Source organism: Vipera berus, assembly GCF_964194415.1.
Source record: "Vipera berus genome assembly, chromosome: 4".
NCBI classification, from domain to species: domain Eukaryota; kingdom Metazoa; phylum Chordata; class Lepidosauria; order Squamata; family Viperidae; genus Vipera; species Vipera berus.
The window spans coordinates 62405144-62416863 of NC_138206.1; the positions used below are offsets into that span (position 1 = coordinate 62405144).

General features: G+C 36.6%; 1 protein-coding gene across 1 annotated transcript in view; it reads left to right on the forward strand.

The window, feature by feature from the left end:
* The window catches only part of CFAP47 (cilia and flagella associated protein 47), a 198066-nt gene extending 195183 nt beyond the window's left edge, over nucleotides 1-2883 (forward strand). Inside the window, exon 64 of the mRNA XM_081326237.1 lies at nucleotides 2352-2883. Within this exon, the coding sequence (XP_081182363.1) occupies nucleotides 2352-2561 (210 nt within the window). The 3' untranslated portion in view covers nucleotides 2562-2883. The remainder of the gene's footprint in view (nucleotides 1-2351) is intronic.
* The last annotated feature ends 8837 nt before the right edge of the window (nucleotides 2884-11720 follow it).

Sequence of the window (11720 nt, forward strand, 5' to 3'; positions counted from 1 at the left end):
GTGCTCTTCAACATCTTCATCAATGATTTGGACAAGGGGATAGATGGGGAACTCATCAAATTTGCAGACAACACCAATCTGGCAGGAATAGCCAATACTCCAGAAGACAGGCTTAAGATACAGGAGGATCTGGACAGACTTGAACACTGGGCACTATGTAACAAAATGAAATTTCAATGGTGAAAAAAAATAAAGTTCTACATTTAAGCAAGAAAAGCCAAATGAACAGGTATAGTATAGGGGGTACCTTGCTCAATAGTAGTAACTGTGAGAGGCATCTCGGAGTCGTAGTGGACAGTCACTTAAATATGAGCCAGCAGTATGCTGCAGCTGCCAAAAAAGCCCACACAGTGCTAGGCTGCATTAACAGAGGAATAGAATCAAGATCACGTGAAGTATTAATACCAGTTTACAATGCCTTGGTAAGGCCACACGTGGAATACTGCATCCAGTTTTGGTCACCACGAGCTAAAAAAAAAGATGTTGAGACTAGAAAGAGTATAGAGAAGAGCAACAAAGATGATTAGGGGACTGGAGGCTAAAACATATAAGGAACGGTTGCTGGAATTGGGTATGTCTAATTTAATGAAGAGAAGGAATAGAGGGAACATGATAGCAGTGTTCCAATAACTCAGGGGCTGCCACATAGAAAAGGGAGTCAAGCTATTCTCCAAAGTGCCTGAAGGCAGGACAAGAAGCAGTGGATGGAATCTAAGGAAAGAAGCAACCTAGAACTAAGGAGAAACTTCCTGACAGTTGGAACAACTAACCAGTGGAACAACCTGCCTCCAGAAGCGGTGAATGCTCCAACACTGGAAGTTTTAAAGAAGAGACTGGACAGCCATTTGTCTGAAATGGTATAGGGTTTTATACCTGAGCAGGGGGTTGGACTAGATGACCTCCAAGGTCCTTTCCAACTTTATTATTATTATTATTATTATTATTATTATTATTATTATTATTATTATTATTATTATTATTATTATTATTATTATTCATTATGGGAGGCATATTTGACCAAGCGTAAGGTTTTCTGCTCTGTGCTACCTTTACAGCATCTACTCTTTCAGAATGATTTCAAATGCCTGATTTGTATCTTGTCACTCAATATCATATACTGTGCATTCGTTTGTTTATTCTATTTGTATCTGGCTGCAATCTAAAGTGATTCTTGGCAGATATCCAAAAAAAGACTTAGAACCTTATTAAATAATTATATTAAATTGTATTAAATATTAAATAATTTTAATTTTAATATTAATGATTTGTAATATATTAAATAATAAGATCCTCATATTTCTTGGACATTGGATTAAACCCAGTGTCTAAGAAATAATCAACAGCATTAGCTTCTGTGATGACCATTGGGGAGGAATGGAAACTATACATCTGGATCTCTTGCATTGATTGCAATTGGATATAATGGTAAATTACAATAAAACATTATGAGACACAACTAGTACAGTGTTATGAAAAAAAACTTGGAATCAGGCTACTCTTTGTTACAAAACCACAGTGCTTTGCTTCTTTTTAATAAAAGCTGGTTACAAAAGGTGGTTCATCTTCTGATAATGTTTACATAAAATAACATTAAATGTTTATTAAATAATCTTGTTTCTACCAATTCTAATTAGTAACTTTAGCATTTAGAAAACATTCCAAACTTGATGTGATCTTGCACCTTGTTTTTATTATAAATCTTGTTTTAATGTTGTAATGTTGAAATCTTGTTTTAATGTTTAATGTTATAGTAAGAATCTTATGCAATGTATACAAACACTGGAAAAGCTGTTCAATCCTAATACAAACAACAATGCTTGCTCTTTGCCAGCTGTAGATTTTATATTGGTATAATATATCCATATGTCCCAAATACAGAAGTTTCCAGGATAAACTACTCGCAGTTTGCTTTTTCTATGCTAGATTATGAGATAACTCATTAACCCAAACTAAGACACTGAAAGTTTATGCTATTTCTTGTGCTTACCCCCAATAATCAGTGGGATATAAATAAAGCCAGCACCTTATTTGTTGGTTTTGTGTACTTCCTACTGTGCAATTATCTCCTTGAAACAGAATTCCAAACTGTGGCACATTAACAAGTGCATAGATTACCTGGGGTGCTAGACAGTGTGCGTATTTGAACATGCTGCTCTTAGTAGATAAAACAAAATATCCTTTCTTACTATGCATGGTAATGCTTTCTTTCCAGTATGGTGCAGTTTCAACAGTGTAGCACCCCCGCCTGGAAAACACTGAAAGACGTAATTACAGGCCTTGTGCCAGATAGCTGTGTATGCTTCATGTAACAAATGATAAACTTTTATTGAAACTTTTCTTCTATGTTTCAGACGGCAGCTATGCAATGGATGTATGAAATTAATGGTCTACTCCCAAAGACTATCCCACCCACTTCTCCAGCAAAAGTAATTTGCAGGAATACGTACATGAGATCAGCAACAGTAAAACAACGCAATTTTGTACGGGAAAATATGAAAATCTTATCCACCAGCGTGTCCTCCCCAATTAAGGGGGCACCTCTCGTTTTAAGAACAAAATAAACTTTTATACAAAATAATTTTTTATCTTATGAAAAATGTAGAAAAAATATTGATATATAGACAGATATACTACACTTGTGTTAATCAGCAATTAATGAAGAATTTTGTTTCATTAATTTGGAAAAAATGTGTAAATCTGTTGGGTTTTCTATATCCTTGGGATCTAGTGGCGATGGTGAAGAAGAGAGCCTTGCAATTTTCACAAAGCCTAAGATTGGAATAATATAGTACTTCATCTATTTTTAGGGTAGAAACCAAATTCAGTAAGTTAGCTAAGTATAAGGCATTGCAAAGCACGATTTGGGCTATTCATGCATATAAATAGGAGCATCAAAGTTATTATGGCATCCTTTATTAACAAGTACTATAATTATTTTCTATTACCAGCGCTATACTGTTGATCATTAAACTACTATTTTATGCTGATTTCAGTTTGATATCTGCTGATTTTTTTATTCATAAAAATACAAATTATAAAAAATTGCAAGTACCTGGAATGTTTAGCAGCACATTTGAAGAAATTTTTTTTAATAATATTGATGATATGAACTGGTAGAATCACAGGTTTGCTATAGCTGCTGCATCAGCTTCATTAGCAGGAATAGAGTGAAATTTTATCAGGAGCCCAAAAACAGATTTTGGTTGAATTCTGCTTGGCTAAATAAAACAGAAAGATGCTCTAAGTTTAAAGATGCTTTAAACTTATTCAGTCATGAAAGTAATTGAGATCTGTTACCTGCTAACATATATGGGAACGCTGAATAAATGACATAATAAGATTTGTAAGCACTATTGGAATGAATATAGATTACACTAATCAGAGTTACATGGATTATGGCCCATTTTAGGGATTAATTCAAAACTGTTAATGGCCCATCAAGTTTTTTATTAAAGTTTTTGAATAAAACTTGTAAATTAATGATACTTTTTTTCCAAAAGATTCCAAGAGAGCTTTATCTCTTTTTGTAGACATTGTGAAGGCAAATTGTTCTTTTCAAGGACAGGAAAAGCTGATATACTATAAAAAAATGTCTACAGAAAGAACATAAAGATAAAATTTCTCAAAATAAAAGGTGATTTAAAAAAAGGAATTTTCCCATCAAAAGTTTTTAAAAAGACCAGAGTTTTTTTTTAAAAACTAAAAACAAATCCTTATAGTAAAATCCAGTATAGATATAAATCAATGAAATCGCTTTTGCTATGAAGAATCCTTTCACCACATTTTCTTACATAGTAAGAAAATGAGAAAGTTTATAAAAATCCAGCAAGGGGTTATAGGATAGATCAGCATTGAACCAGTTGATTAAAGTGTAAAACAAAGGTAAGAAAAGCTTTTAAAAAATGAAATTGAAACCCAGGTGTGCTTAAAAAAATCCCAAACAGCTTTGGGGAAAAGATGATAAAAGACCTGACCACCTGATTGCTCCTACAAAGAATTGAGGTCATCAAGATCCCTCTTCTTTGAAGATACAGAGTCATTTGATGGTTGTCCTGGGTTGCTCCCATTCAAATTTAGAGAGCATAAGCCACCAAGTAATCGAAAGGGACGCGGTGGCTCAGTGGGTTAGGACGCTGAACTTGTCGATCGGAAGGTCGGCAGTTTGGCGGGTCGAATCCCGAGTGCCGCGTAGCAGAGTGAGCGCCTGTTACTCGTCCCAGCTTCTGCCAACCTAGCAGTTCGAAAGCACGTAAAAATGCAAGTAGAAAAATAGGGACCACTACGGTGGGAAGGTAACAGCGTTCTGTGCACCTTTGGCGTCTAGTCATGCCGGCCACATGACCACGGAGACGTCCTCGGACAAGCGCTGGCTCTTCGGCTTTGAAACGGAGATGAGCACCGCCCCCTAGAGTCGGAAACGACTAGCACGCATGTGCGGGGGAACCTTTACCTTTACCTTTAATCAGCTTTGGTGGCATAATCAGCTGTTTGTTGGCAGGAGAAAAAGGATCGCCCACGCTCAGCATGCCATCTTGGGGGAAATTTTCAAATAGGCTTTAATCTCAAACAACTTTAGATATATAAAAATAGAGCTATAAGGGTATGAGCACTCATACAAAAGGCTCTGCGACTTTTCTACAATGCATGCCTTGCATTCATAGAGAAATATGTCTACATTATGCAAAAATTGGTTTAAATAATTGTCAAGGTTTTGAAGAATTAAGTTCTGGCAGATTTAAGGGCACACAGCTGCTGAGATGTCAGATTATATATGATAGAAAAGGCTAATAGAAATTAGAAATGAAAAAGGTAGAAATAATTTCCTCTCTATTAATGGTCTTATTAGTAAACAATAAAAATGTTGATGTTAATCCCTAAATAGTAATGCTTACAAAATAATACTAAAGGATTTACAAGAAAAGCTAAACTATAATCCTAAGAATTGAAATAGCCATAGAATATGCAGAATAGAATGTAATAGTATGCTCCTGGAATACCATACCTGGAATTAGAATAAAATTCCTGAAAAATAAACAGGATTAACAGCCTGAATATGTGCAGTGCTTCAAAGTCAATTTCAGCACGATGCTTCAGGATATCTGAGGAGTCACCCAAACCCAGGTAAAGACACAACCACTGTAAAGAGTTATAGCCAGGTGTGACATTGGTGCTCCCATGCACTCCACAGTTACTTTTCTTAGTCGTTTCTGAACGACTGTACAGCTCTCACTTCAACTACTAAGGAAAAGAAGATATGCAATTTACATATGTGGGTCAAACATGATACAGTGGAAATTTCTTGCCTTCAGAAATTGTGGGTGCTCCATCAATGGAGGTTTTATGAAGAAATTGGACAGCCATTTGTCTGAAATGGGTCTAGGCAAGGGGTGTCAAACTCGCAACATCAAGTGACATGTCGCGACGTATCGCTACTTTTTCTCCATTGCCAGCAATGGGGGTGGGCATGGTTTTGGCATGATGCATCTGGCCTGCGGGCCGGCAGTTTGACACCCCTGGTCTAGGGTCTACTGCTTGAGAAGGAGGTTAGACTAGAAGACTTCCAAGGTCCCTTCTAACTGTTATTCTGTGTTATTTGTATGATGACATCATAATGTGTATGTGATTATTCTGATGTAGGTGTCTTGTGTGAACATGGTTGTGGCTTATTCAACCAGTCACTAGTTAGTAGGATGCCAGATGATTACCTTTTTGATCAGCAGTTGAGAGGTTTGATCATCAAATTTGAATCAAATGTTTTTAGATGAGGTTTTTTTAAAAAAAGATTTTACTACATAACATTGCTTTTTATTTGAAGGCTCTTCTTTTACTGCCATACCTTCTGTGTCTTCTTCTCATCAGAAAATATATGAAACAAAGCTGGAATAATAATGGCTTTGAATTGATGTTAGGGATCACACGTCTAAAAGCAATATACTTGATACTATACCATGATGCCACAGATGAGTGCAATTCAAAACCATCCAGTATGGGACTGGCAATGTCACTTCCTGTATTCTAAATTTACAGATGTACTAGAACCAGCCATTTTAGACTGTATTTGAAAGCTAGCAAATAGTGTGAACAGTAGTATGTTTTTTTTCTGTAGGCTTCTAAAATATTTTAGTATAACCTGTAAAGGAAAACAAATCAAAATCAGGCTGGATTGACTTCCGGTTTGCCATTACTGTGCCGCGGACACAGGAAGACTTCTCTGACCTTGACAGCTAACCACCTGTGAAAAAACCCAGCTGCAAAGAAGGAAGTTCTGGGTGGCATATCTGGCTTATTTTTGAACTATGAATGTAAACTTTTACTGACTTTTGGAGCTATACTTGGCTGAAGAAAATAACGGCTTTGATTTACTAAGTAGAGGGTTAGTTAGTTATACTACTTAGATGGTTTAATATGGTGGAAAATAGATATCTTTTAGAACAAGACTATATTCAAATATATAAGATGTGTAATTAGAATATTACACTGTTATGAAAAGGGAAAAAGAAGAAGTTGAGATAAGGGAAACTTTGGTTATCTAAATATAAAATGCTTGGAAATTTTAATTTGAATATTGATGGGAAATTAAAGCTTGGGGAAAAACAGTAACAGGACATTGATTGTATATAAGGATTGAATGCAAACACAAGATATGTATAAGCTAAAAATTATTGATAAATGTAACAAAGATCTTTTTATTTAGTTGATAATAAGAACTGTATTAGCCTAATATGAGATAGTAGATATTAAGGGAAAAAGAGAGGAAATATCTGATGTTGTAACTTGAAATTTATACTAAAGACGTATGTATGTTATTGAACTAATGATTAACCTAGTCACCACATTGTTTTTTAAATATTTAATTCTAAAATGAGAAAATTAATAAAATATTATTAAAAATATCAGGATGGGGTTTAAAAATAATCCCTTTTCCTTGAAAGATATATAAAAAACCTTAGTAATTCTATATTGCAAACCATAAACATTCAAAATTACCAATGAAACAGAATGATATGAATTTGTTCTGTTTTAAAAGATAGCAATATTAACCATTTCATATAGCAGGATGTAAGTGCATTAACATGTTTTATTTATTTGTCACATTTATAAGACTGATTCCATAGAGATGGCTTGATTCCAGTCTTATTATTTTAGTTTAAGCTGAGGTTATGACAATGTAGGAACATTTTAGTGCAAAAGGGTCAGCTTTTTTTTCTGTTGGCAGTATGTTTTTAATATTAGCAAGTCTAAAAGAATATTTTCATAAGGCTATCATTTAAAACACTACAGCGCTTTAAAAAAAATCTAGTCATATATATGCCGAACAAAATCAGAAAAAGAAACAACATACAATTTACTTCTAATGCCCTCTGTAACTCAGGGAAAAGACAAAAATGGTATTGTCAGTAAAGTATTTTACATTCTTTTATATAAAAACCCCCTATTTTAAGAGCATTTATTGCAGCTGTTAATAATAATAGCAAAACTGTCAAGTCAGGTCAAATGGATTGCCCTTGTCTTAAAGAATTCTGGGTGCCAACGTTGAAACAATACCACTAGCCTGGTAATTGACCTGGTAATTTCTGGATGTGCTGAATTAAACTTCTGAGTGATGCAGTATAGCTTATCTAGGAAGTACTACAACATTTGAAAGTGGACCAGCAACAGTCATTAGGAATTCATTGTCTGTAATTTAGCTATTATGCAAAGAGGTGATTTGTTTTAATGATGATTTTGTAAAGAAGCCGCATCCATTGCTTCACACCATCACCACCGCTGCATTTGTATGACTTTCTGCCTTGCCAAAGTTTCCAGTCCTGCTCTCAGTTCTCTGGAATGAAAGGCGGACTACCAAAATTATCTGCTTGAAAAATGACAGTAGACTGCTTTAGAAGCACTCAAGGGGAAAAAAAAAACCCTTTTAATGAGAATAAACAACTTTTTTGTTCTTGTTACGGTACAAGTTCCTTTTTTTGATAATCGAAGCTGGAATGAGCCATCATCTCCTTGCTCTTTCCTCCATGTGGGTTAAATATATATTTGAAGGGATGAAAGCCTCTCCTTTCTTTCTGATTTCCAGGGAAGAGGAAAGCAAACTAAGAAACGGATACTAAGGCTGTGAGGGTAGAGCTGCCAGGCCCCTGAGTAAAAAGGTGTTAGAAACTGCAAGTTGTTTCTTTTCAATCTTCATTAAACAGCAGTTAAGAGCAAAGTAAGTGGAAATGCTGCTGTTGCTCAGCATCCTTGCCATTTTTACAATGAGTTGGCGAAAATGCAGCCGTCAGCATGAATCGCTTCGGTTTAAGCTCGCTCGAGCCATTTATTGTTTGAAGCTTTAGAAATGTAGCGGTCCAGAAGAAACATTCTTTTCTTTTTTCTTTTTAACCCACAGCAGTAGATTGACAGTGATGAGCAGAAGTTAGGCCCCGGAGGAGTTGCGGCCATTGGTTAGGATGATTTTCACACACTTCAAAAAAGAACTAACAACATCGTTATGAGCCAAGAAAATGGAAAGTCAGATCTTAGTTTCACGCAGTGCACTTCCTAAAAATCATTGCTAGATGTCACTGGCTTAAAGACGATCTCCTGCCAAGTTTAAGTGAGGAAAATGTGATTACCTAAATGAACAAATTACGGTAGCTCTAGAGCCGTGAAGCAGGAGGCACAGCTTACCTTTTGCGCAATCTTTTTTTACCCCTTCTCAACCATTCAGGAAGTCTGTGAATAAGTAATTCTGCAAAATTGTTTCGTGTTATACAAACAGCATAATCTGATGCATGTTTACTTCAAAGCCAGTTCCACTACAGGGATTGGAAATAGTTTTGTGGTGAAGGCCCTATTCCTTTATGCTGTACCACGTGCCAGTCATCATAAATGAAGGCAAAAGGTAAGCAGAGCTGGCTGAATAACTTCTATATTCTTCTATATTTAGTCAAATGTGCACACACATACATACAGATGCACACACACACACACACACACACACACACACACAAATATACTTCTTGAATCTACTATATTTCTGACAACATCTTCTCTTTTTTTCTCCCCAGGCTTACACAAGTAACTTAAGAAGAACTTCTTGAAATTAGGCCAAGAACCATGTACTGTGTTTTGATGCCTATAAGTAGCTTATCTTTGTATTTTTACATTTGGTGCTGTTTAAATTATTTGTAAATATATTCTAAGTCTGCAAGTGTAGCTTGTATGACAAGGTCAGCCCTTCAAGGTCATCCAGACAATAAAAAAGAAGAACTTGGCTTGAGTTCTAACACTACCTTTACAGTAAAGCTAGAATAACAGAATCTTGCAAGTCTGAAAGCATTTCTTTCCTCCTTTACTTTTACTTTCCAGAAAACTAGGAAGGGCTCCCATTTCCCCTCCTGCTTCTGTAGACTGAAATATCTTTTGCATGATAAATTTCTATGCTGTGGCTCCCAAGACATTCTGCATATCAGTTTACAGCACAAGTTCATGCCTGGTCTTTGTGAGGGCGGTATATAAATCTAATAATAAAATAAAATTTTAATAATAATAATAAAATTTCTCTCTTGGCCTGCCTTTTGGATATTTTTAGAATTTTCCACATAGCAATTAGTAAATGGTGATTTCTTCATCCCACATTGAGCTGAGGTGACCACCAGAAAGCAAATATATATAAACCCTCTGATTCCCAACAGTCACATGTTATGCCTTAACCAAAGGAAACAGTGTACCAGAGTAATAAAAGACAGTTGCACATATCTTTTTCAAAGGTTCATTAGACAGTATAAGATTAAATGGTCTTACAGCCCAAGGTAAAGGTAAAGGTTCCCCCGCACATGCGTGCTAGTCGTTTCCGACTCTAGGGGCCGGTGCTCATCTCCGTTTCAAAGCCGAAGAGCCAGCGCTTGTCCAAGGACGTCTCCGTGGTCATGTGGCCGGCATGACTAGACGCCAAAGGCGCACGGAACGCTGTTACCTTCCCACCGTAGTGGTCCCTATTTTTCTACTTGCATTTTTACGTGCTTTCGAACTGCTAGGTTGGCAGAAGCTGGGACGAGTAACAGCCCAAACAATCATTCAATTAACAAATCAACCATTAATCAATCAATAAGGACCAACTTTAAATCTAATATTTATTTCTGTGGATATCTCTAGCCCCATATAGATTCCAAAGCATTTCAGAAATAATACGGTGGGTGGTTACAGCTCGGTGTTTTGTTTGGAAGTATACTTTTTGGATCGGAAAGAAGAGAAATGAAACAAAATCTACAAAGCTAAATTGAAGTTATAAAGAATATTGTGGGAGGCTAGAGAAGGCTGAAAACAATTTTGCTTTCTGAGAAATCAGCATTTTGTGATTAACCATACCCACAATGACAATTGTTTTGACAGTATCAATAAGTTTTCAAATGTCTGAGTGTACCTACTACCCCCCCTCCCCAAAGTTGAATGACAGGAGCTTTCTAGATATATTGTCCTGTCATGCGTTTGTGCATGTGCATGTCTGTGTCTCAAAACCTAAGCAACCACACAGTATTATCTTACATGTCATGCCTGAATTCATGAGTTTAATTGATTTTATCTATGGGTTTTGCTTAATTAGAATATTTTTATATTGTCTTTAGACAAAAGTTATAGAAATTAGCCACCTGTCACTGAAAATTATACAATAATAGCTACTCCAAGCAGTTGTGTCTTGCAACGTGTTGTCTGGGTTCACATATTTAACATTAATAATAATACAATTTCCATTCCTACTCTTTACTCCGTTTTTCTAGCCATTTGTAAAAATTATCCCAAGTTTGCTTACTAAGCACTAAAGTTTGTAACTGTAAAAAATCAATTTATATATATATATAGCTTGCTGAGCGCCAAAGAATTGAGGCCTTTGAACTATGTTGCTGGAGAAGACTCCTGCGAGTCCCTTGGACTGCAAGGTGATCAAACCGGTCAGTCCTAGAGGAGATCAACCCTGACTGCTCTTTAGAAGGCCAGATCCTGAAGCTAAAACTCCAATAATTTGGCCACCTAATGAGAAGGAAGGACTCACTGGAGAAGAGCCTAATGCTGGGAAAGATTGAGGGCAATAGAAGAAGGGGACGACAGAGAATGAGGTGGCTGGATGGAGTCACTGAAGCAGTAGGCGTGAGCTTAAATGGACTCCAGAAGATGGTAGAGGACAGGAAGGCCTGGAGGAACATTGTCCATAGGGTCGTGATGGGTTGCACACGACTTCGCAGCTAACAACAACAACATAGCTTGCTATTAGAAGACAAGAACAACATTCACAGGTGTGGGCACACATGGCCACACATAACCATGTCTTTAATCTAACAGGGACCAAGGCAATTGCCAGTGACAACACTAAAGGCGGCCGTTTGTTTAAGGAAGCTTGGTTTTCAAACCACTCCTATATCAACCGGCACATAGACCTCCCCCCTGCATACCAGGCACTAAGGAATTGGGAAGAGGAACGACGTGCATGATATGGAGGCAAACAGCGCAAGCATTTACAGAGCACATCATTGTATCAAAACTGAGATTACACAAACATACAATTACCCTGTATTGTAGAACATAGGGAAGAAGAGAAACAACTATTTACAACCTCTGGTATAAGAACACGGGCAATGACTAGAGCTATGGCTATAACACACGGAACTGTCAACAATCCACTTTTGATAACAGACACCCAGAGACAAGTACATCCCCCCAAAATGGATGCGAGACGACTCAAAGTAATA